Below are 25,881 nucleotides of genomic sequence, written 5' to 3'. Positions count from 1 at the left end.
TGAAAGAGGGGTGTGCAAATGAAAGGCCCTGAAGCTTAACCCTTGTGACTAAATTTGCCTCTGCAATTATTGGACGATCCAACCAGAGCCCTCTTGGTTCTCTAGAAAGAGACTTATTAGTCAGTCTCTCTTCAAGCCTGAGTGAAGTTGAGCCTAAATCTGAAGAGCTTTCTCCTAAGGTGTTCTAAGCTAACATCCACTTGTACTTCTATTCAGAGTTAGTGTGGGACCAACCCTGAAAGAGTAAACATCATTTTAGTAACCTGAAATTGAGAATGCCAACTGGGGGGAGGGCAGATAAAGTTAGAGCATTACTGTTCTTGACCAAAGTAGAAAAAGTTGTTGCACTCTATGCATTTTCTGACCAGTTATTTTAGTGTCTCTAGCCTTTCACATGACAGAGAAATAAACTTTCATGTTGTTTAAGCCACTGTAACTAGGGCTTCATCTAGTACTTGCAGCCCAAACTATTCTTATAAGTACCACACACTAACTGATTGTGCCACTGGAGCCGTGCTAGCTCAGACTATTCTTAACGGAGACAAGGTAGTATCAGGATTACCTAGAGAGATTTCCTGAGTTATTCCTTCCTCCGTTCTGCTGTCTTCCAGTGCAGGACAATTTGCTTAATAATTTAGTAATAAACAATTTATTATTTCCAGTGATTCTATGGGATGGATCGGCTCAGCTGGGAGGTTCTGTCCAACGGTGTCATTTGGGATTACAGGGGTGGCTGCATGAGCTGGGTACTCAGCTGGGGCTGGAACACCCAGGAACACCCAAGATGCCTTCACTAAGTGTCCCACATCTCAGCCGAGCGCTGGCTGGGTCTCACCAGGTGTTCTGTCATTATTCAGTACTGTAGCCTAAGTTTCTTTTATATAGTATCTAGATCCCATCAGAGCAAAGCAGAAATTTCCAGGCCTCATAGAGCCTATGCCTGGAGCCAGTCCAGCCTTGTTCCCCCCACATTGTGCTGGGCACAGGAAGTCACTAGGCCAGCGCAGATGTAAAGGCAGCGGAAACAGATTCTACCTCTTGACAGGACAAGTGGTCTGGAGGTAGAGGGATAGAAAATGTGTTGGTAGCCATTTTTGTAGACAGTCTACATGCAAAGAGATGGATAGAGAAGTAAGATGACTCCTAAAAGGACAAAAGAGTAGGATGGAGTAGGAACTCAGGCGTTTTCTCTTTTGGCACATAGAACGCAATGCCTCTGTCAGGTTTCAGCCAGTCTGTCTATTCAGTCCCTTCACCCATTTAATCACTTGACCCCATAGAAAACTGATACTGCTGGGAAGAGGGATGCTCCATGCTTTCTTAGACTGGGAACTCAGGATGGAGCAGCCTGTGGGGACCATGTTCTAAGATCTAGCTTTCATAGTACAAGTCCCCACACTAAAGTTTTTCAGCATATGCTGAGCCGAGCTGATTCACTGAAACAAACACATTACACACAAATACACGTACATGTGACAATCGGATTGTTAGTTTATTGACTTGAAATTGGAAATAGCTGCTAAGTATTACAGAATATTGTGTCTTCTGATCTGTACATTTTTTCCTAGAAGTTGGACAATGTCCTTGGAAAGCCAAATCATTTCTGGAGGTTGCATTCTGATTAGAATCAGAATGGAGGAGTTAGATTATCTCAATATACTGTCCTCTTCTATGAGGCTTGAAGGAAGTGCCTGCTAAGTGGGCAGTTAGCTAGAATGCTGGTCCCCTGGCTAAATCAAATCTGTAATCTGTTTATGCACAACCTTTGAGCTAAGAATGAAAGTGTCATAAAGAAAAACAAAGAAATACACAACAGAGACCATATGTGACCAGCAAAGCTTAAGATATTTACTATCTGGCCTTTTACAGAAAAAGCATACTGAGCCTTGAGCTAGATAGTGAATTACTTGGCAGAAGGTAGTCTCTATTTCTCCTAGAATAGTGTTTACAAAATGCATGACACAGTCCAATATGGGGCTGTGAAACTAAGTTACTGGGTAGAAATCTGTATGTTGTGGGCTGAATTGTGTACTCTAAAATTCATTTGCTAAAGTCCTAACCCCCAGTACCTCACAATGTGATTATATTTGGAGTCAGGACTTTTAAAGAGGTAATTAAGTTAGTATGAGACCAGTAGGGTTGGTCCCAACCCAATATGGTCAGGGTCCTTATAAGAGGAAATTTGGATACAGACACATACAGAGGAAAGACCGTGTGAAGACACAGGGAGAAGATAGTCATCTACAAGCCAGGAGAAAGGCCTCAGAGGAAATCAGCCCTGCTGATGCCTCCATCTGAGACTTTTAGCCTTCAGAGCTGTGAGAAAACAAATTTCTGCTGTTCTAGCCACCAAGTCTGTGATACTTTGTTATGGCAGCCCTGGCAAACTAATGCACAGGAATTTTAGAAATATGCAATAGACTGAATGGAAAGTGTCAGGGAGCACTGTATATTGAAAGAGTGAATATTGTTTAATATAGTTTTATTATAATTATATGGTGTGGGGGGTTGTGGGTTGATATGTATTTCTCAATGTAGCACATGGTCAAAAAGTTTGGGAGCTACTGCCTTAGAATATAGTTAGGTACTCAGTGTGTTTGCTAAGCAATAACTTGTATCATCCTACCAGGGTCCTATTTGGGACTCACTGATATTTCTGCTCTTTGTCTTTCTTTTTCTGTGAGGACTTCTCTTTCTTTTCTTCTGGTATCGTGTTGTGATCACTTAGGCTATGATCTTTCACGCTGTCACATCCCCTAAGTCTACCTTAAATCACTGCTCTTCACAAGGTGTTATTGCTTCTTGATTTGTGTGGCTTCTGATCTTTTTCAGAACATCTCCAAATGGCTAATTTCACTCATTATTTGGTGAATAATGAGTATATCAGACATCTGTTTTTTTCATCTGACCAGCATGGCTATTGACAAGTGGCAGTAGGCCCCCAACTTTTCTTTTGGGGAACCATCTCTCCATACTCCACGTGGTTCTGATGGGCTGTTCTGTAGGGTGGATATGTGACCCAGACTGGCCAAGGTCTTCCCTGATATTTGACATATGGTTTTTAGTTGTAAGGATTATGGGGACCCAGAGTTGTTTCTCCTTCAGGAGGGAAGACACTCTGTGAAATGAAGCCAGACACAGACTCAAGCAGAGAGTTGGAGAGAAAGAGCCCTACCATCATGGCTGGAGTCCCAAGACCCAGCCATGCCTAACATGTTAACTTCAGTTCTTCAATCAGTATTCTGTTATCACTGCTTGACTTTAGCAAGATGGGCTGGTCCTATTTGCTTCACATCCAGGTTATCCTTGGGCTATAGTTGGCTACAAGCACTGGTTACATGCGCTGATAATAAACACCAGGTTACCCAACGAGGAGCACTGGTGTGACGATAAACATAGGTTTAAGGAAAGATGATGGAATCTGGATTCAGTACTGAGTGAATTCAATTATGTACACTATGCAAGTGGAAAGGAGACATGTAAACTGGGGAAGATGACCATAAACAAATAGTGTTAAACGAATGAAGACCATGTATGGGAGGTCCTCCTGCACAGCTAACAACTGGACCGAACCAACTGAAACGAACCGGCACATTAAAAATCTTTCAGATTTATGATGTTTTGGTTATAGGAGGAAATTGTTGTAATAATTGAGTAAAAATAAAGACTCCTTTAATAACTCTCATTTTTAGATTTAATTACTTCTAAAAAAAAACCCCACGAAAATTATGGAAACAAAAGTGTAGTTTCAAAATCAAGTTTTAGTGAGCTATTCTTGAATAGAAGGTAAAATTACATATAGTAGTCACCCATGTGTCTGTAAGGATCTGCCATTCACCTACGTACATGTCTTCCTGTGGGCTTTGATTCCTGAATAGAACAGATCCCCAGAAGCATATATTTTTTGACAACACTAAATAAATTACCATGATAAAAAACATCTCTGTAGCTCATGGACTTTGAAACAGTAAGAAAGTACAATAACTTGATGAAACCCACCCCACTTCTAGTGCACTAAAAAATTATCCCTAGAGTGAAATACAGAAGAGGAATAGGGGGCCTCACGTATGGAGAGCTTCCAGAATGTTGTATAGCATACCTGGCCAGCTGAGAAGTTATTAGTGATGCAAGACAATAAACAGGCTTAACTCCATACACTTAATGAGAGAGCACAAAATTGCACACGCTTTCATTGACCACAGTTTAAAATAGTCACCCCTGTCTCCATCACTTATTTCCAACTTTCTTCTCTGTTTTCCTTCTGTAAAAATCTCCATAGAGCCTCTAACACCTCTGATCTCCATTTTCTCAATTTTATTTCTTCTTTTTGGGCTCCCTGTGCTTCAATTGGTTTTTATAAGATTTCTGCTGAAGTATTCTCCTTTTCAAGTGGCTTGCCTGCTCCCGTAAGAGTCCTTAAAATCATACCTACTGCTACAAGTCCACTTGCCCCAACTTACGATTTTTTTCTTTAGTAACTCTCTATACTCATTCACTGGTCCTATTCCATTTCTACTATCTCTCAATTTCAGCTATTTTTGCCCACATTTTTTTGGCATATAGATTACTTAAAGAGCTCACCCCAAACTTCCAGAATGTCAGAGCCAAAGGATGTGTTTTAGTGTTTGTTTGACCTTTCTTTGAGACTACTCTCCCTCTCAGCTTTCCATATAATGTTTTCCACTGTTGTTCCTATTTCTTCGGGTGGTCATTCATTTTCTGTTCTCCAGGACTTCCTGAGCCATCTCATCCCAGCCACTGTGCTGTCCAATGGTGAATTTAATCACCTGGGTGTTTCACCACCTCAAACCCAGTGTCCAAAAGCAGCCTCATTATTTCCCCTATTTCAGTTAATTGCATCCACCAACAAAACCAGAAAATGTGGGTGTTACCCTTCGCTTCCTCTCCTCAACAGCTAATGAGGCCTCTCCATGGCCATGACCCTGGTTCTAGCCCTTATCAACCCTGAATTAACTTTCTAATTGGTCTCCGCCTCTACTCCCCAGATCACCCTTCCCCACAGCCCGTCTCACTGCCAACTCTGTGATTTTAAAAATGCAAACACGACTCTTTGACATTCTTGCTTTAAATCTGTCAGTGCCTTCTAGTATCTACAGCAGTGCTTCTCCAACCGCAGTGTAGCTCTGAATCAGGCAGGAGTTTGTTCAAATGGGATTTGGACTGGGGTTGGGGTGCGGCAGGCTCCATGTGTTGCTGCTGCTCCTTGGATCACACTTTGAGTAGCAAGAGTTCTACATTCGTGTCCAAATCCCATAGCCCCTGATAGTCTGGTCCCTGTTTACCATCACACCTATAATTCCTGACATTGCCAGGAAACACCCATGATGCTACAGTCACTCCAAACCTTCATTCCACCTTGATCCACTGACCCTCACGGTTTTCTAGCCACATTTCTCATTTCTTTTGTAGGCCAATGAAATAAGCACCAGCTGGGGATTAGTCAATATTCAAAAGATAAAAATCAAATAAAATTTCCATAATAGCAGGGAAATACATGTTTTACAAGCTCTTTAGTGTGAAATGGTTCAATAACATCACATTTGTTTCACATTTCTTAACAATTCACCTTTGGGTCTTTACCATGGTAATCTTTTTTTCTTAATGAAAATCTCACTAAAATTTTCATGAAGCCAGCTGTGAGAGAACAGAACTATATTAAGAGTCTTATGAAAAATATATTATACATCTTACTCTAGATATTGTCTTTTAATATTTTCATCAGATTATCAATTGCTTATCTTCATTCTAGCTTTATAGCTTTTTCTTTTATCATTAGTAGTGGCTAATAAAAAGGTAGATTAAAATACATTTGGCTATTTGATCAGGGTTGAACATAATTTCCTACACCACAGACACGGGGAAGTAATGTTTGTGTGAGAGAAGATCAACCTCCTCTTTCTTAGAGCCCAGAAAAGGTATTATCGTAGGAAGAAGAATCTCTCATAATGTGGTTGAGCCATTAGGTTCAGCCTCATCTCCTGCCACTTCCAGCAGCACAGACCGACATCTTATTAATCATGGAAACTGCTGAGCTATTTCGTTTCTGTACTTTTGCATATGCTATTTGCTTCGCTTAAAACTCCCTTTCTCACTCCCATAGCTAAGTCTCCCTTTCAGAATTAGGTCAAATGGCACCTGGATTAGGAAGCCTGAACTGATTACCTCAGCTGAGCTAGCTTCTCATTGAGTTACTTACAATAACCACTTGTTTGTCCTGCTGAAAACTCTGATTTATTTGTGCAACCCCCATCCCCACCCCATTAGAGATGGGGTCCTTATATCTCCTGTACCTGGCTGGCACGTGTTCACCTAGAAGATGCTTGTGGTAGGCAGAATAATGCCCTCCTCCTCTCAAAGATGTCCACGTCCCAATCCCCTGAACCTGTGAATGCGTTGCTTTATATTGGCAAAGGGGAATTTGCAAATGAAATTATTGATCATTAAATGGAGAATTTGTTTTAGATTATTATGAGTGGGCCCAATGTAATCACATGGATCCTTTTAAGAAGGAAGAAGGGTCAGAATCAAAGGAGATATCAAGTGAAAGCAGAGGCCAAGTGATGTAGCCCTGAGCTAAGGCATGCAGGCAGCTTCTAGAAGCTGGAAAAGGCAAGGAAATGGATTTTCGCCTACAGCCAACAACAGAAAGGAATGCACTCCTACCAACAGCTTGATTTTAGCCTATGATAACCCATTTTGGACTTCCGACCTCCTAAACCCCAAGGTACATTTGTCCTGTTTTAAGACACTAAGTTTGGGTAATTTGCAGTAACAGCAGCAGTAGGAAACTAATACGGTGCTCTATTAATGTTCTTTTACAGAATGCATGAATTAAAAAGTGCCTCAGGGTCTTCTTCTCTGTCCTTGCATTCTTTCCATCTGCTCTTTCTCCCTGAGAAGGCTGCAGGTAATGGCCCCTAGGAACTAACCAAGGGTCCTTTTTACACCCAGGACTTGTGCTGGCCCAGCTGGGTCAGGGGCTCCCTGCTATATCACTCCACCAAAATGCGAAGTCATGCTTAATTACTTTCTACCACCTATTGGTGCAAGATCCTGTGGTTGGTGCTATGCAAAATCTTACTTGGTCTATAGCTTACTTACTTTTAAATTCCCTAGAACCCTTGGACAATGAATACTGCTATAAGGTAAATTCAAACACAACACCTCTGGTTATCCGCTTCTGCCCTTCCCCAGGTCTCCCCATGCTCCCTGCCTGCCCTGAAGGTGCAGGAATGCCTACCTCCTTTGAGATAGCATGTTTCCTGACCCACTTAGGTAACTTTCCAAAATATTGCAGTTTCCCCTTCCCCAGGCCTTCATTTCCAATTTAACATATGTAAACATATGCTGAAAAAGGCTTTTTAAAAGGTAAATTTCCTTTTCACCATTATCCTCACAGGTCTTTTTTTTTTTTTTTTTTTTTTTACAGCCAAGTTAGTTAGCATATAGTACAACAATGATTTCAGGAGCAGATTCCAGTGATTCATCCCCTATGTATAACACCCAGCTCACAGGTCTTTGTAAACCACTATGGTGACTACTCTCACTATGGTAAAATTCAAGTCTACTCTGTAACTTGTACTCAGCTGTCAGGCCTCTAGGTGTCGCCACCACCCAAGTCCTGCTGAAAGGTGCCTGGCCCTGTATATATACATACTAAGCATGTAGTAGTTTTTCAAGATGATCTAGGGAAAAAACCCCACAAAACATGTGTGTATGTGTGTGTGTATGTGTGTGTGTGTGTGTGTGTGTCTGTGTGTGTGTCTGTGTCTATGTATGTATATTTCATTCTAGCTCTAGTTTTCTGTGCAGAATTCAAACTAAGAGAATAAATGATACATGTGGCTACTTTTTAATTTTATTCTTTTGCTCTATTTGCCACAGCAGCACTGGAACATGCTGGATTTTGTCTGAATCTCAGGATATTTATTACAGGTGCACCCAGTTCCATAAACATACAAAGAAATTGTTTTTCTTGTACAACATTGTTTTAATGTTTTCCCTTCCTTTAGATTTGCATACAGTTTTGGAGACTCCTGTGACTTGATTTGACTTTCAAAGTGAGTGGAAGGCAGAAAGCACATGGAAGAGTGGATGCATTTAGAGTTCTGGAAATACTCTGAAAGTTCACTAGTCACTAATACTCGGTTCTTCCCCATTCTGAAATTTTGCAACTTATAAATGTAAATGTATGGTATTTTAAATTTGAAATAACAATTCTGGGAAGGAGAATTTAGAAGGGTTCAGAAAGATTGAAACCCTGCCCTCCAGTACTGTTTCTTTCTGATTTTATAGTTTTTTTTCCCCCATATTGCCAGAATCCAGATTTATCTGTCTTGACAGACTTTTACAGAAATTGTCCGTTCAGTTCTGTGTTTTCTTTTTTTTTAATTTTATTTATTTTTGAGAGAGACAGAATGTGAGCAGGGGAGAGGCAGAGAGAGGGGGAGACACAGAATCTGAAGCAGGCTCCAGGCTCTCAGCTGTCAGCACAGAGCCCAATGTGGGGCTCGAACCCATGGACCGCGACACCATTACATGAGCTGAAGTCAGACGGTTAACCGACTGAGCCACCCAGAGGCCCCCCACATTTCCTCCTTATGCCAGAATCACCTCCTCTGTTCATGTGCCCTTATTTGTGCCATGGGACTGCCACCACTTCTGCTATTCTATTTGTGGCTCTCTCCCTACAATTCTTGTTCCTGACTTTGTAATGACTGCAGCTTACTTTTGATGCCTGCTAGAGGTCACAGTTCATAGGCTAGGCCAAGACTTAAATCGAATCACTGGAAAGAACATTCTGTCTAAAGATACTTCTTGCCTCTTGTTTCTTTAGGCTAAGATTTAGTAGGACTAAAATTTGAGACAAGTCTGCACTGAGATATATATGGATGGATGTGTATACATATAAAAAAACCACACACACACACACACACACACACACACACACACACACACAAAGAAAAGGAGAGGTTTCCAAATCTTGCATTTAATATTTATATAGGCATTTTCTGAAAGATTTGAATCTAACCGAAGCTACCGGTTAGGCAAAGAACTTTGACTATAATGAACGTTATTGTAAGACAAGAGAACATGCTGTTTTTATCATCCACCCACTTGCTCTCCCCAAGAAAAATACTGAACAGCAGTTAGCTCATTTCAAGGGCTATATCTAGTTACTGCTAAACTGGCAGACTTCTGCCAGGCTTCTAAAAGCAATTCGTATTGATTTCTGACTTTAGGGCTAAAATTAATAAGGAGCCCAGGAAGGCCAGGGTTTTTTCTTGAACAGAGAAACAACCCAAAGGTTATGTTAGTGACTGAATTTGCTGTGCTAGTTAGGGATTTAAAAAAAAAAAAAAGTATGTATATAAAAGAACATCAATCACATTGGAAAAATGGGTAGTTATAATAAAAGTGTGTTTTTGGTATGTTTTTATTGCAAGCCAGCAGTGACCCTTCCATTTGCCTATTAGAGAGATTAGAATGTTTTGTTAACTAATGCTTTTGTAAAATAATAGTCCCAAACCTCTCTGGCATATGTATTCATGAATGACAACATCGGGATTGTGGGGTGAGTGTAATTACTTCCTAGAACTAAGACCAATGTTACTAATGATTTACAGACATTTGTAAATTCTGTACCATACAACCCAATAATTAAAAGGGTTTAGAGTCTCTCTAGTGTGGCTCCTGATCGCTGCAGAAATTCTTTCTACAGGTGGGCTTGGTGGCAATACAATGACATCAACACTGTAAGCTCCTAATATGACAGAGCCACACTGGAAGCTGCTTTTATATTCCCAGCCAAGTCCAGAACGGTGTTGGTACTCTGAATACCTATTCATTATTCTTGATTTAGTATATATGTCTCGACACACAAATCCCTCAAATACTGATGAGAAAATCAACACAGAAAACAGGGGCCAGCCAACATTCCAGTAGCAAGACTGGAGATGCAGGTGAGGAACAGTGTCCTGGACCAGCTGTCTTTTGAAGCCAATTACTTTCTCAGAAAAATTAATTTTTCTTTCACTTCCAGCTCACGTAAAAGTTAATAAAGGAAGGATATCTGGCAGGATCATCTATCTCTCCATCTACCCACCCGCTTAATCACTAGCCACCATGAAATGAGTCTGGGAATGTACATAACCATTGGATTTAATTGGACCTGGCATGTACTATTTCCTAATAACCTTCTGCCTTGTCTCCCATTAGAAGTGAGATCTTTTAGGGTGAGTGAATAGGTCAGACCTTCCAGAAAAGTTTTTCAATTTTCTGTTTGCCACAGGAGTAAATTAAAAGCAAAAAGAGAAAGAGCCAATAGCTAGCTATGTGCTTTAGGGGAGTACTGGGTTCTGGGTATTTATTGTTGAGGAATTAAAGAGAAATTCTACTTCGAGGCTAAGACCAATGTTCTAAACACAGATTGGTGCATATCCTCTGATAACTGCTTACATCAAGTCCTTTCTAGAACGTTTAAGCACATATTTCAGCTTTATGCTTTTTTTCTTTAAATAATATTTCATTTTCAGCACCTTTATAAAACAGAGAGCCACAAAGTAAGGATGACTAGAAGTCATGGTTACATCCTGAGATCTGCATCTTCCTGTAACATTTATATTTGTGACATGACAGCACCTTACTTAACAACTGAGTAGCCAACTTCCCACAATGAAGTTTTGGATACTTGACAGCAAGCCATCAGTATTGCTTGTAATGCAAATTTTCACTTAAACTGCCTAAACTTCACAAAACACTGATAATCCTTTTGCTCTTACTGAACATGGCTAATTCCAGATGGGGAGGCACTACGAGAATTCTTCTATGATACGTGCCAGGTATCAGCTTATCATGCCTTACCTCCAAATTCACCCTCCACCACATGCTAATAGTGGATAGAATTCCTTTAAGCAGGTGTCGCTCACCAGTAGGACGTGAAGCTTTCTCAGTTGGAGGGTGAGGGAGGGACACCACAGGAGGAAGGCGGCTCTCCTGTGCGGTTGCTGCATAGTGGGTCACTGGTGTGGGTCTGATAGTGCTGCCTTAACTCAAGGCACGTGGCCCCAGAGCACATGGCCCCACATCGACCCTGAGCTCTGGCCTGGCAATAACCTCCCTGCAGCTCCCTGACATGGACACACTCCAGGTCTTCTGTCTGCAGTGGCATCTCCACTCCCTCTGCAAGCACACATGCCTGGCCATAACTCGAGGTAGCTTCCTGTTGCGTGGGGACTGTAGACTTGGGGAAACCAGTGAACCTCTGTGCCCTCTAGTGAGCTGCAAATATAACTTCTCCAAGGAGCTCTGAGGCCCAGCTTCTCTTCCGAGTTTGTCCTTCCTTGGGTATTCTCCCTAAGCCACAGGGTACGATATGCTTTCCTTGTATCTGATAGTCACTCCTTTATCACTGTTTGGTGATTCTTTATATTTAACTTACTGTTTAAATAACCATGTGGTGTTTATCTCCTGGTTGGTAACGGACTGATAAAACACATTTTACTTAGCAACTGGTAACTGTCAGCAGAAAGGACACAAGGAATAGAAGTTACTAGTGATACAATAAGAAAACTAGACTTTTCAGTTCATGGCCATGTTTTTAATTACCAAATAGACTAAACACATACTAAAATAGACTAAAACACATACTAATAAGCCATGTATTTTATTTGACTGAAAGGACAGGTTTTATATAACAAATTTATTTATACAAGTTAAAAAGGACATACACTAATTCCTCTCTTTTTATAATTCCTCTCTCTTAATAAACCTGACCCAAATCAAATGGTATACAGTAAAAAAACACTGGGGCGTCTGGATAGCTCAGTGGGTTAAGCGTCCGACTTCAGCTCAGGTCACGATCTCACAGTTTGTGAGTTCCAGCCCAGCATCAGACTCTGCTTGTCAGTGCAGAGCCTGCTTTGGATCCTCTGTCTCCTCTCTCTGCCCCTCCCCCACTCGTGCTCTCTTTCTCTCTCTCTGAAAAATAAACATTAAAAAAATAAATATAAAAATAAAAATAAATAAAAACACCAAGAAAAGCAACTTCCGAGATACTAAACAGTGAACATTTACAAAGAGTTACAAAGAGTACCACACTTTCATCATCATGCAAACGTAAACACTGAGTCTCATCAAACTCACACACTGGTCTTAATACAGGATCTGGTTTTTATAACATCGTATTTGGGCTTAACTGGTGACTGGTGGTTATATCAGTGAGATACACTCACTGAAACAGGAAAGTGCTATTCTCTCCTAACTCAGATGTTTACCAGGCAGAAGATACAAGCTGACATACCAATTAAAACAACAACAACAAAAAAATGACTTCCTAGCACACAGAATTCTTGGGCTTTGGCTGGACAGCTTATTTGGTGACTCTTAGTTCAACACAAATCATGCAAAGGATACTCTTCCAATCAGCAAAAAATTAGAATGTAAATTAGAACTGTACCGAAAATATTACCCAATAAAAGGTTATTTGCAATGAGAATGCAATAAACAGTTTTCAGCAGTGGTGAAAACATTGGGGAAAAACAGACCTTCACCAACATTTGAAATCTATTTTCTGCTAAAATTACCCATTTTCAGGAAGACAGCCAATTCTTTAGGTAGATACCACTTCCACCCAAATTCCGCTATCACAACTTGTCATTTTGCCTGCATATCCATCTAATTCCAGTAGTACCTCTGTCCACCCTCCCTGTAGATGTTTACGTTTTGGGGTTCTAGAGGACTGAGTCCTTATGGAATCATCTCAGAGGTACCCTGGTCCCCAAATGAGTTAATGATAGGGAACAAGTTTCCAGTTGTCATTCAGCAACCACCCACAAGTCTGGATGCTGTAGTCATTTCACCTGCCAAATATGTAACTGTTAAATTTCTGTTTGCCCAGTCACCTCATGACGAGGCTGGGAAATCTGTCAATATTCAGTTTATCATTTATGATTGCCATAGTGTAATAATAAACGCTTACTAGGCGTGTAGCATAGTACAGTGAGGGAAGCTGCAGCTGGAGTCCCTCCTGGGGAGTAAAAATATTGCTGTCGTCATCACTTCTGCTACCCATACCAGTTGGCCATATCTGTGGCCAGGAGCAGATTGTTTAAGAGTGGTTTACCACTAAAGATAGGCAGGGAGAGAAAAAACGGTAAGTCTGGTCTAGGATAACAGAATCAATGCCAAATTACTGGTCTTTTTGCCCCAGCTATTGATCTCAGAGTCATCTTTGAATCTAGTTATAGGCTGTCCCAGAGCCCAGAATCTGTATTTCAACCTAGTGATGTGATCAGTACATGGAATGAAATGGACTGATAATGGAGAAAAATACTATCCCAATTTAACAGACTTGGGATAATAACATCAATAAGCTAAGTCAAATTAACATGAAAAATGTTCATCTATAATGCATCTCAGACAAATTACGGAGTTACTCCATCCATCCTCAAAGGATAAATCCTACATAGGTATAGTAGTTCAGGAGAATGACAAATAATGAGCCCCAAGGCAACACACAAAGCAGCTACATGAAACACAGTTGGCATCTCTTGACTTGCAAATTCTCCTACTTAACAACTGTCACCATCAATTATTTCAATAACAAATAATACAGGTTTTCTCCAAAAATTATCTTGCTAAGAGTAGAAACAAGAAAATGGTTTCAAACCCTGGGCAAAGAAAGGCAGATCTTTTTCCTTAATACTCCCATTCTGTTTTAACATTTGGCAATGAGCCCAGAAAGAAACTTTCAAAAAGCAGATTATCCATATATTCTTATGAGCTCAAATGAGTTTTACAGATACAGACAGTTAACATTTTAGGTAAACTAGGATAAAATCCTACTGATATTCATCACTGTTTTGCAGATTATAGATGCATCTGTATGGTTCATTAAATTCCCTCTTAAGAAAAAGAAAACACACACACACACAAACCACCATGCCTTTGTTCACAGATGTGAACCAATTCAATATGAGACACCAACTTTGTAAGACAATAAACGAACAAGAGGTTGGATACACAGAGAGATGCCCCCATATTACAACACACACAGATTACTCCTCTTCACTACAAAAGTGCTTTAAGCTAGAAGGGCAAAAAAGCAAAATGAGAAAAACATTTCTCTTGGCAGAAGGATTAGAAAATTCTATTCCAAAAGATGTTCACATTTTCTTTCATTTTACAAACGAAGGAAGGAGATATTTTGCAGATTTTGTAAATTCTATTGTAAATTCAGGTAAAGAGGCTGGTACAGAACAGTACTGTCCAATAGAACTATGACGCAAGCCATACATGTAATTGAACATTTTATAGTGGCCACCTTAAGAAAAAGTGAAATTAATTTTAATATTTAATTTAACCCAAAATATCCAAAATATTATCATTTAAAAATGTAATCAATCTAAAAATATGATAGTTTACATTCTTTTTTTCATACTAAGTCTTCTAGTATGCCCAGGTCCTTAGTCTATTAAAAATGCTATCTACTGGTCAGCAGAAGCCTCAGAAGACAAGACTACATTGTAATTTCTTGTTCTTAATACCCACCAGTTTATACACACAAAAACAAGATATACAGACAACACACTGGGTTATATTCACAGGATACAGATCTATCTCATTCAGCTTAAGGATTATTTAATTATGAGTACAGGTTCGAAAACAATCTCCTGTGACTTAAATAAACCTTTCTAATGTCCTTTTAAGTATAACATCGTTTTGGCCTAGTGTTAAGTCTCTATATGTTGGTATACCAAGGAACTGTGCATATATAAATATGCAGTCTATATAAAGATTTCCTTTTGATAAAATCTTGTAGCAGAAAACCAAATATGACATTAATTTCCTACCAAATAACTAGAATTGATGAGCCTTAAAATAGCTTCAGAGGGGCACCTGGGTGGCGCAGTCGGTTGGGCATCCGACTTCAGCCAGGTCACGATCTCGCTCGCCATGAGTTCGAGCCCCGCGTCGGGCTCTGGGCTGATGGCTCGGAGCCTGGAGCCTGTTTCCGATTCTGTGTCTCCCTCTCTCTCTGCCCCTCCCCCATTCATGCTCTGTCTCTCTCTGTCCCAAAAATAAATTTAAAAAAAAAAAATAGCTTCAGAGAAAGAACCCTGCTAGAGCATAATAGTGGTTTCCAAGGTATGTCTTCTCTTGGCTAATATGTTGACAAGCTGAAAATTAGCACACAATCAGAACACACAATATATACATTTAGCTTTATTTTTTCCAAATAGAATAAAATTTCACATGCTTTTCATACTTCTGTAAATAGCTTCAGAAGATTTTTCTACTCTAAATATAGTTTCTCTTCACTTTAATAGTTAAGTAAGTGTTAACTGATAAAAGGTAAGTATAAAGAACTTTTAAAAACAATTAAAAACAGAACACAATAGGAAAAAGGGTAAGAGACATGAAGAAGAATTTCCAAATTCCTACTTAGGAATTACCATAATAAAACATGTTCAGCTTATTAGTAATCAAATATGTGCAAAATGAAACCACAATGAGATACCATTTTACACTTTTCGGCTTGTCAAAAATTTGATTCTGATGATCCCAAACACTGGCAATAATCTCGAATACTGAAAATTCTAGGATACCAGTGAAAGTGTAAGTTGGTACCATGACCTTGGCAAACAATTTGGCCTTATCTATTAGAGTTGATAATGTGCTTTATTGTACGACACAGCAATTCTACTCAAGGTAATACATTCACTCTTGGGTATGTGCACCAGAAGTCATAAAAAAGAATAATCCACTGCCTTTTTCTTTTTCAAAGAAAGACGTAGTTCAATATCCAGCAACAGGAGAAGGGAAAAATTTTGATATAGTCATACAATGAAGTAATACATAGCAGTGAAAATAAACAGGATACTTGTTACAAAATGATAATGCCCAATTGCAATGAACATACAAATGACAGAATATAGTTTAATGCCATTTATTATTATTTAAAGGTATATACATGTAGGTAAAATGATAAAGGACAGAAAGGCTATGATCAACAGAGCTCAGGACAGGGGACCCACTCTCAAAACAGGGATGGGATAGGGCCAGAGAAGAGCACACAGTGCCTCAAAGGAGAGGCAATGAGCTGGTGGCAGGCACACATGGGTTTTTTTATTACTCTTTATGTGTGTGTGTGTGTGTGTGTGTGTGTGTGTGTGTGTATTCTATCGCAGGAAACAATTTTTAAACCGGAAAGCATTCTAACAAACAAAAAAAATTGCACGTAATGTTTCAGAAGACAAACTGTCATCTGGAGCGCCATAAACTGTCCTTGACTCTATCATTCACCACTTGTAGTAACTGCTGCTCTTGCTTCTCTGTTTCTCTCCTCCTTCAGGATGGAGACAGATAGTGCCACCCAGATAGTGCCCATTACATTCCAGGGGCTCAGCAAATGCTGACTGAAAGAATGACCAAACTAACCTGACCTGCATTTCTAGAAAGACCAGGGAAACTGAAATGTGGGCTACAAGTGGGCAGTGATTACTTTGGCTTGTTTTCACAATTTAGCACATTTCCTGCAAACTGACAGCCTGTTCTCTTTTATCTTCTCCTTCACCCTCCTTCTGTCTTGGTGTTTAAGGTTTGAAATAGCTCAGAGATGAGATCAGCCTCAGACTCTGCCTTCAGAATGCTTTCTTCTGCTTTCAGAGAGGGCTGTATCAGAAGGGGCCGTGCTATTTAAGGGTTGCAGCAACACTGTACTTGGTTTTTTGCACCCAATTAAGGGAACAAATCCACCAATCCAGCTTCAGTGTATTAAGGAAACCACAGTCATCTGTTGGAACCAACCAAGGGAGCAAGAGATTTAATGCTGTCCTGGGTCACTGTCGGAGATGATTCTGTGATCACCTCCCAACACAAACACACAGAGGACCACAAACATGAATGTCTCCTCGAATGGTCAGATGATCCATCTGCATTTTCCCAAGTAACCCACAGCATTCAGGTATGAGATTCACAAATGGGGGTAGAAATATAGCATCCCAACTAAACAGGAAGTCTTCAACCAAATACAGAACTAAAATTAGAAAAGGTATAAGAAATGGTAGGGAAGGGGTGCCTGGGTGGCTCAGTCGGTGGAGCGTCCAACTTTGGCTCAGGTCATGAACTCGTGGTTCATGAGTTCAAGCTCTGCATCATGTCAGGCTCTGTGCTGACAGCTCAGAGCCTGGAGCCTGCTTCTGTGTCTCCCTCTCTCTCTGCCCTTCCCCCACTCGCACTCTCTCTCTCTCTCTCTCTCAAAAAATGAATAAACATTAAAAAAATGGTAGGGAATAAACACTCCATTTTCAGAATACATGTTTCCTGGAATTTATTCCTTTTTAATGCTGAATAGAAAATCTGAGATTTCACCAATGCCTTTAGAGACAAACATATACACATTGAAATCTAAAAACAATAATTATGCAGATCAAAGTAGGCCCTGACACTTAAGAAAAGCTGTTAAATGAAAAGCATTTCTAGAAAAAGCAAAATGCTATGTAGCAAAATCAAATTAAAATAAAAAAACAGAAAGAGGCTTTGGTACCTTTAAATAACAGAGGACAAAAATAAGTTTAGTTCATTATTAAATTCATGTAATATAAAAACATCTAGGTGTTTGAAGGAATCTATAAAACAGAAACAAATCTAAAGTGTATCAGAGCCTGAGAGACAAAAAAAAAAAAAAATCTTCCTTTTATCCTCTTTGATTTTAATAGAACACCAGAATTTGGAAGAATTTATTTTCCCAACTAAATTTTCTTTTGGTCTGCATATACCTAGCAGGATGGCACTTTGTATTTGATCTAATTTTAAAATGGCATTTTATTTTTAGCAGCACATTTCCTTTGTCCCAATAAGCCTACTACAGGAAATAAAAATTGTCTTGAAATGCCTTTGATACTACATCTATGTCTCCAATATTCCCACCTAGTTCTTTCCTAGGTTTTCAAGACTGTGAATATTCAAATCTAAAGGCAGTTAGTTAAAGAAGGGAACAAGAATCATTACATGTTTGGAATTTAGCTGGTAAAACAGTACAAGTAAAGAAACAATATTCTCTGAATACAATGTGGTCCCAGAGGACAATACGTCATTACTCTGCAGAGCCCAAGTATTGCGGTAAATGCCATACCGTGTGCTTTTACCTCACTCATAACAAGTACAATACCAGCCAGGACTGGTCTCTCCTAGTTCTGTGCTGATTAAAAAAAAAAAAAAAAAAAAAAAGGTGGGGTGAGCGTTAGACGATGTGTAACTGGTAGCAATTTAGCACTACTATCCATCTAGTCCGTTCAGGAGAGCCATTCTGGTCCTACTGTGACCACAGTAATTCAAAAGTTTTAAGATGAACAAACGTGAGTAGCTGTCTTAGTCTAGCAAATATCATGTTGACCCCACAACCCCAGAATTTCCCTCAATCTTACCAAGTTGGTTCTTAGCACTCACTGGGAAGAGAAGACTAATGTAAGTTAGCTCACTGTAGCATTAAACTTTGAAAATTGTTGATATCTGAAAATGAAAGTCTAGGTCTTATCAGAAGACTCATTTACTCAAACACAGTATCCAGTTGAAAAAAAAGTTTCCTGGATAGTCCCTGGGATTTAGCAAACGGAATATGACCTGGAACTTATTTAATAATGCCAACTAAACAGTAATACCCATAATTTCACAACAGCTTTCCTTGGAGAGAAAATCGTGGATCGTGTATTTGTTCTAGTCAAGTAGAAATCTGTGGCATGCTTTTCTTCTGGTTGTAGTCCTGGGCTGCAAATCTCAGGCTGGGATTTCAGCTTTAGCATTCAACAAGTCCTTTAGAGTAGTCCACATTTAGTTAGTTGGAGGATGAAACAACACATGTGACAGGGCTTTCTTCTATTCTTTCAATTTCTTACATCCTGCTCAGAATCTGACCAACAAGTCCTGCATTGGGATGCTTAGAACAGCAGGATATTTTAGGCAGCCCTCTTGGAATTTATCGTATTTAAGACTGCTCATGTTTGGCAATTAAAAACTCTAAAGACTGTAAGCAGGGATAAGGATGGAGAAAAGCAGCCTCTGCCCTAACGGAGTAGACATGTTCAGCATCCACTCCAAAGGGAGTAGAGATTTTACATGCCAAGTACAATTCAGAGCTACTCTCTGACAGCCTCCTTCTCATACACACTGCTCTGAAAGCCCACTGGAAGCCATATATGGAATGAGAACATGTATCTACATTACTCTGAAAAATCTGGGACCGTACATTGGTCAGATATGTGAGCAAAGCTAGAGGTTCAATGAAAAGCAACACAGGAAAGAAATTAAATTGTACCACAATATTAGTATCTTTTAGTAACCTCATCAAGGGTTCACAAAATATATCCAACCAAGATCTTCCTTTTCTCAAAAAAATATAATCCATTCACAAAATAGAATAAGCAGCTATTAGTTAGGGAAGCTGCATTTAAAAATATGCTATTTATGCATAAATAAGTTGCTAGAGCTGAAAATCCCTTCAGATAGGAGTCAGGTAATTTCCCTATAAATTTACTATCTAATTAATTTGTACACCTTCTAAAATATACCTTTTAAGCTGTCTTATATATTTAAATGAAATTTTTCTCTTGCAAGAGATAAAGAAGCCTATCTTTTTACAAAATAGCAACTATTTTTATCCCTGTAACTTGGTCCCGATCACACATAGTTACAGCAGTGATTTTTGGAAACATCTGTAGGAATTTGGAGGATTTATGGAAGTAAGAGTGTCCATCACCAAAGGCGGCCAGAACATCTAACTTTCTATAGGTGCTATTACAAAGCACCAGAATAGTGACATTTGTGATTTTGCAGCAAATTTTTCAGCTCTTTGTCAACCAGCAAATCTTTCTTTCTGATCAAAAGATTTCTAATAGCCTGGCAAACTAATTTCGAGGATACAATCCAGGCAGCTTAAAGAGAGGCCAGTCTGAACAATACTGGCATCAAATACAGCCCGGGGCAGATCCAACATTTTCTCTCCAGTGGTCCCACCCACTTATTTTTCAGTCATTAAGGAAGCACACCTGTAACAGGTAAAATCTAGTACCTCCAGGTGAATGAGGCAGCTGCAGGCAATTCTGAAAATAACAAAAAACCCACCACAGTCCTGATTTGGTTTTAAGCAATCATGCAATCCCCCATTATACCCATGTCTTCCTAAAACACCTCTCCATGGCAAGCAAAGTTACTGATGATGCATGTGGCTTTAGTCACAGTGATGCATTAGGTAAGCAGGTGTGTGCTGAGTACCAGGGGGTGCTCCAAAATGCATCTCCGTCATCTTCCACTTGTCTTCTCTAAGATTCTGTCTATTTATTAAAAAAAAGAAAGAAAAAAGTCAGTTATTGCATTGGGTTGACAAGAAAATTAACTCTGGCAATGACATTTTAAATGTCAGGAATGGCGATGTTGGAAATCATAATAATCACCCCCATGTGATTGAGGAATGCAAATCCTAGGATTCAGGATCAGCAAAGATTTATGATATCCCACCGACCTCCCACATATAAAAGTGGAAAGAAGCCACATGTTTCCAGAGACTGCCGAGACTGCTCTCAGAGGCACTGTTCCACTCGTACCCAGGTGAGTGGGGCGTGCATGGGTCCTCCACTCAGGGGGCCTGCAGAGGGCGACCATAGCTGAAGAACAGCACCAGCATGGCCAAAATATGCTGCCGCCCAACTCCCCAAGTGCCACCGCTGGCCCTCCCCCCGTGACAGCTCCATGTTTCAACCACAACACAGACACCTGGCATAAGGCGGCTTCTGAGACCTGCTCTAGGGAGCTGGGGCTGCTCAGTGCCCAGGATTTAGTAGTTATGACATATTTTGAGGATCACCCCTGAATAGCAGGGATCCCAAAGCAGAAACTTCTCCAGGCCCTGCCTTGAGTCTATTTAAACAAGAAACCTGATGGTGTTCTACCTGAAAATTATTGGTGAAATGGCCTCCTTTTCTCCTAGGTACCATCTTAAGAAGTTGTGACGTTCTTTTCCTATCATCCCTCTTCTCTGTCACTGTGTAAGAGCAATCACAGATGCTAACGGTGTTTTTATACGTTCCTTGGTAGGCTTTCTAGCCCTATTGTTTATGTACATATACTGCAGAGAGGGTAGGGAAGGAAATGAGAAAAGAGGGCTTCCACCTTTTAGTACATTCTACCTGTGAATGCTCTGTCTAGGCCTTTGAGTGTAGATTGTGGACTGAGTGTGTACTACTATCAAGGAAAAAAAAAAAAGGGGGCACTTGGGTGGCTTAAGTGTCAGACTTAGGCTCATATCATGATTCTGCAGCTCGTGAGTTCGAGCCCCACGTCGGGCTCTGTGCTGACAGCTCAGAGCCTGGAGCCTGCTTCGGATTCTGTGTCTCCCTCTCTCTCTGCCCCTCCCCTACTCACACTCTGTCTCTGTCTCTGTCTCTCTCTGTCAAAAATAAATAAACATTAAAAAAATTTTTTTTAAATAAGTAGGAAGGGGGAAAAGGTTGAATTACTCTTAAAGATATTTTTCTTTCTCCCCTCTGCAGATAAAGTGTGAGTTGCTATTAACCATTAAGGCCCTGAACGATTCACAAGACAGGGTGGTACAAACAATGCACCATGGACTTGTACTCTACTTCCATGTGCTCCTGCTCATAGGACTGATTCGGGGGCCTGAATAGGTGGGCTGAATGGGTGGAGTTGCCCAGGGCCTTTGTAATGGTCTACTGAAATCAAGTAAATGTCAATGGCATCAAGACCAAGTTTAATACTATGACCACAAGTCATGTGAAAACGCATGTTTTATAGATCATGGGCTTTCTGAGAAATTCATGAGGGAATAAATATTTTTAAAGAGTAAAAAAGTCAGCCCTCAAGTCTCCAAGGAATTTACATCTTCAGGAAAAATGAGAACAAAGATGGCAAGCACACAGTATTTTTTTTAAAGGTTTTTGCATAGATAATAATGTCCACTAGATTTATGTGTCCATTAGATTACTCCCACCCCAGTTTTTTCCAGTTCTTTGAAGATAAATCTGGATTGTTTAATATCTTTGGATGAGATATGTTATAAAAATACTATAATTTTCCTAACAAGTATTCCAATGTTCCATCTTTATAAAAATAGTTTTAAGAACCTTTAAATATTACATGTGTGGGTTTTGCCACTGTTTAAAACATATGCATGGAAACCACCCACAACCATCTGTGGACTTACTAATGTAAAAACAAAGCAAGATTTCACATTGGCTCTGAACTGCAGGTGCTGGTGTATAATTTATATTATTCATGGTCTTTGCTTTCCTTCCATAGGTGTTCTAGAAAGGGTACAAATCCTGGGTAGCCTCAAAAGACCTATTACTTACAGACATCAAAGTACCCAGTAATGCACTCTCATTTCAATTCTGTGTTAAAAATAGACATTTTAGAATTCAGTCTCACTTGAAATACAGTCAAAACCTCAACTTCTTTGTATATAAAGATTGCAAGGAAAAACACACACAAAAAGTTAACATGCTGATCTCTGGGTGACGGAATAATGGGTGATTTTTATTTTCTACTCTAGACTTGTATATTTTCCTAATCTTTCTAAATGAACCTAGGCTACTTTCATGATCAGAAAAAAAACCAGTATTTTTTAAAGGGGGGAATAATCAAAATATTATCTTATTTCATAAAGAAATGCTATTTCTTATTTTGAAAGTGAATCTCTGTGCTTCACAAAGTTGTAATAATACATATAAGTAACTTCTGGTCTAAACATTAGAAAAGCTTGAGCCTTTTATGTTCCATAAAAGACACAGGACATAATAAAGTAGCTTTAAAAAACATGTTGATTAGTTTAGGAACGGTAGCGTTTTTTTTTCAAGTTGACCATTTGTTATTACAGACCATCTCCTTTCCAGTGTAAATGAGTTAAATGTGCAGAAAACCTTAAAAATATAGCTTTGATTCTGTTGTTTCAAAAAATGTAAATCTGCACTTTGAAACAGAAAGCACTTACTCCCTTAAATTCTTCTTGGAAAAAAGGGGTATAGATTATAAATAAAATAAATTATAAACAAAAATAAACTCTAATGTACAACAACAGTTGAAAATTGGAGGAAAAAAACAAAAAACCTGGGCTTCTTTGTGCGTGTTTACACTGGGCAGTCCCTAATGTGCATTTGAGAAAGTGAAACCTACAACTTTAGGAGACTACACGTGCATTCCCCTAACACCTTCAGTCTCAACCCCTAAGGACAATTCAAGAGAGATGAATTTTAAAACAAGAGAAGATTTTACCTACCTTTGATGCCAATCGTGATTTCAGGCCTAAGAACGAATAGACTGTGTTGCTTTCCTTTGATTCAAAAAAACTGTCATAATCCTAGAAAAAAGAGGAAGAGACAACAAACAAAAGCAAATAATTATTGGGACGTGGTGCTTTTGAAAAATTCTTTATGGAAACAAAAAAAATGTACCAGTGCTTCATCCAGGCCAGGGAAGAGCTACATAAATCTACTGGATTTGCTCTGCTTGAGCATAAAAATTTCTCTGAGTATGATGATGAGGTAAGCATGTTGTTAATGCAAGGCCTGTGATAGGACTGAAATGTAAAACACTGACAACACAAGGGAAACCGGAACATGTTCCCTTTCTCTCATGTGCCAAACTAACATTTGTGTAAAATCACTCTAAGATTTTACTCTAGTGCATCAATAGGAAAGGCTGACTCCCAATTCCATTCTTGATATTTTGTTATCTAGAGCTTTAAAAAAAATCACTGGGTAAACACAAAGCCATAAAGGTCTCCATGTGTCAATGCAAGTGCTTCTATTCTGCTTTTGAAGTCTGCCACATTCTTTCAGACTATGTCTTCAGAGAGAATAAAAAGATCAAATAAAAACTAAAGGAAAGCAGATTCTCTGTAACATTTATCTTTGCCTCAGACCTGGAATCATTTTTATCTTTCTATTTTCACAAGAGAAGCCATCAAGAAATTCTGACCAATATGTTCATGAATTGTTTCTTTTCAAAAGTTTGCATATGTGTTATTGTATGGTTTCTGAATTAGTGTAAAGCAGTCTTAAAATCTGTAAAAGTCCCTTTGATAACTTGACCCTAAGGATAAATATTGCAAGCAGACAATGATCAGAATCATTTTTAGCCATCTGCTGTATAACAGGTGCCTTACAATCAATACTTCATTTAATCCCACCACAGACCACCAGGTTGGAGGCTGGCTCAAAGCAAAGAAATATTGTACCCAAGTTTGATAGGCAATCTGTGAAAAAGCTGAGATTTGGAGCCAATTCTCCCTGACACTGAAATCGATGCTTTTTGTCTTCTGTGATGCTTCTTGGCCAAGAGGAAGCCAGCTATGGGGCACCCTGTATACCAGAGTCACTAAGCCCTAATGAATCCACTGCTGAGCCAAGCCAATGGCATCACAAGTACTCCTGAAATCTGTCTAGCAATCTAAACGAGAGACCATGACTTACAGAATAAAGATTTGCTTCTTGCAAAGGATGCCTCAGTGGTGAACAATCTTTTAATTATTTCACTCTGTATAGAGGCTCTCTTGTTCAAATGCTTTAGCAGGTTGAGTCTCATGTGGTTTTGAAGGTAGCTTCATTTTCATTCATGATCATCTCAACCTCGGGCCTTACACTAGATGTTCCTTCTGAAGATCTTCAGGTGGTAGCTCCCTCTGCCATTTAGGATCTGGCCCAATACAGTTCACCTCTAAAGACAGGCCTTCCTTGACATGCTAAGAAGGAGCAATCCATCTGAAGAGGGAGGCTCAGCAAAAACCTACTTCAAAAATGGCATTTTAAGTTGAATCTGAAGGATACGTAGAGGTGACCAAGTAAAGCACTGGAACAGGGGATTCAGGACAGGGAACAGCACTGATGAAGAGCAAAGCTGGCAGGTCTGACAGGAATAAGCACAGGTCAGACTATGTAAAACCAAGAAAAAGATTTTGAATTTTATCTTAAGTATAAAAGGAAATCACGTGTGGGTTCCAAGTAAGGGAGCAGAATGATCTAGTTTCCTTTAAGAAAATAGAGAATTTAGGGGCGCATGGGTGGCTCAGTCAGTTGAGCGTCTGACTTCAGCTCAGGTCATGATCTCACGGTTTGTGAGTTCAAGCCCCGCGTTGGGGTCTGTGCTGACAGCTCAGAGCCTGAAGCCTGCTTCGGACTCTGTGTCTCCCTCTGTCTTTGCCCCTCCCATGCTCATGCTCTGTCTCTCTCTGTCTCTCAATAATAAATAAACATTAGAAAGAAAGAAAGAAAGAAAGAAAGAAAGAAAGAAAGAAAGAAAGAAAGAAAGAAAGAAATGAAGAAAGGAAGAAAGAAAATAGAGAATTTGGGGTGCCTAGGTGGCTCAGTCGGTTAAGCATCCAACTTTGGCTCAGGCATGATCTCACAGTTCATGAGTGTGAGCCCCACATTAGGCTCTGTGCTGACAGCTCAGAGCCTGGAGCCTGCTTTGGATTCTGTGTCTCCCTCTCTCTTTGCCCCTCCCCTGCTCTCACCCTGTCTCTCTCTCTCAAAAATAAATAAATATTAAAAAAAAATTAAGAAAATAGCGATTTTAACTGTGTGGAGAATGGCTCAGACAGGCCAGCAAGAAGGAAAACGGGGAAAAGTCAGAAGAGTACTGTGGTAATCCAGGTAAGATGGTGGCAGCCTGAACCAGACCAATGATGGTGAAGAGAGAGAGAAAGAGAAATGCAGACAGACTGGAGACATATTCTATATTCTGGAGGAAGAATGTTTCGTTTATGTGCTGCTGAAGCGAGCAGAAGGAGGAAGAATTGATCATACTCGACTCTGGAATTGGGGGACAGAGCTAGGGAGAATTAAGACTTGG

At 39.7% G+C, this 25,881-nt stretch overlaps 1 protein-coding gene across 1 annotated transcript in view; it reads right to left on the bottom strand.

Moving 5' to 3' along the window:
* Window positions 1-15,233: 15,233 nt before the first annotated feature.
* The window catches only part of SH3BGRL2 (SH3 domain binding glutamate rich protein like 2), a 72,784-nt gene continuing 62,136 nt past the window's right edge, over window positions 15,234-25,881 (bottom strand). Inside the window, exons 6-7 of the mRNA XM_030317089.2 lie at window positions 23,309-23,389; window positions 15,234-20,351 (exon numbers count right to left, since the gene is read on the bottom strand). Coding sequence (XP_030172949.1) covers window positions 20,340-20,351; window positions 23,309-23,389 — 93 coding nt within the window. The 3' untranslated portion in view covers window positions 15,234-20,339. The remainder of the gene's footprint in view (window positions 20,352-23,308; window positions 23,390-25,881) is intronic.

This window comes from Lynx canadensis, chromosome B2 (genome assembly GCF_007474595.2).
Source record: "Lynx canadensis isolate LIC74 chromosome B2, mLynCan4.pri.v2, whole genome shotgun sequence".
Classification (NCBI taxonomy): Eukaryota; Metazoa; Chordata; class Mammalia; order Carnivora; family Felidae; genus Lynx; species Lynx canadensis.
Note: the sequence above shows the minus strand (reverse complement) of the source record. Positions and strands in the feature narration are given on the sequence as shown.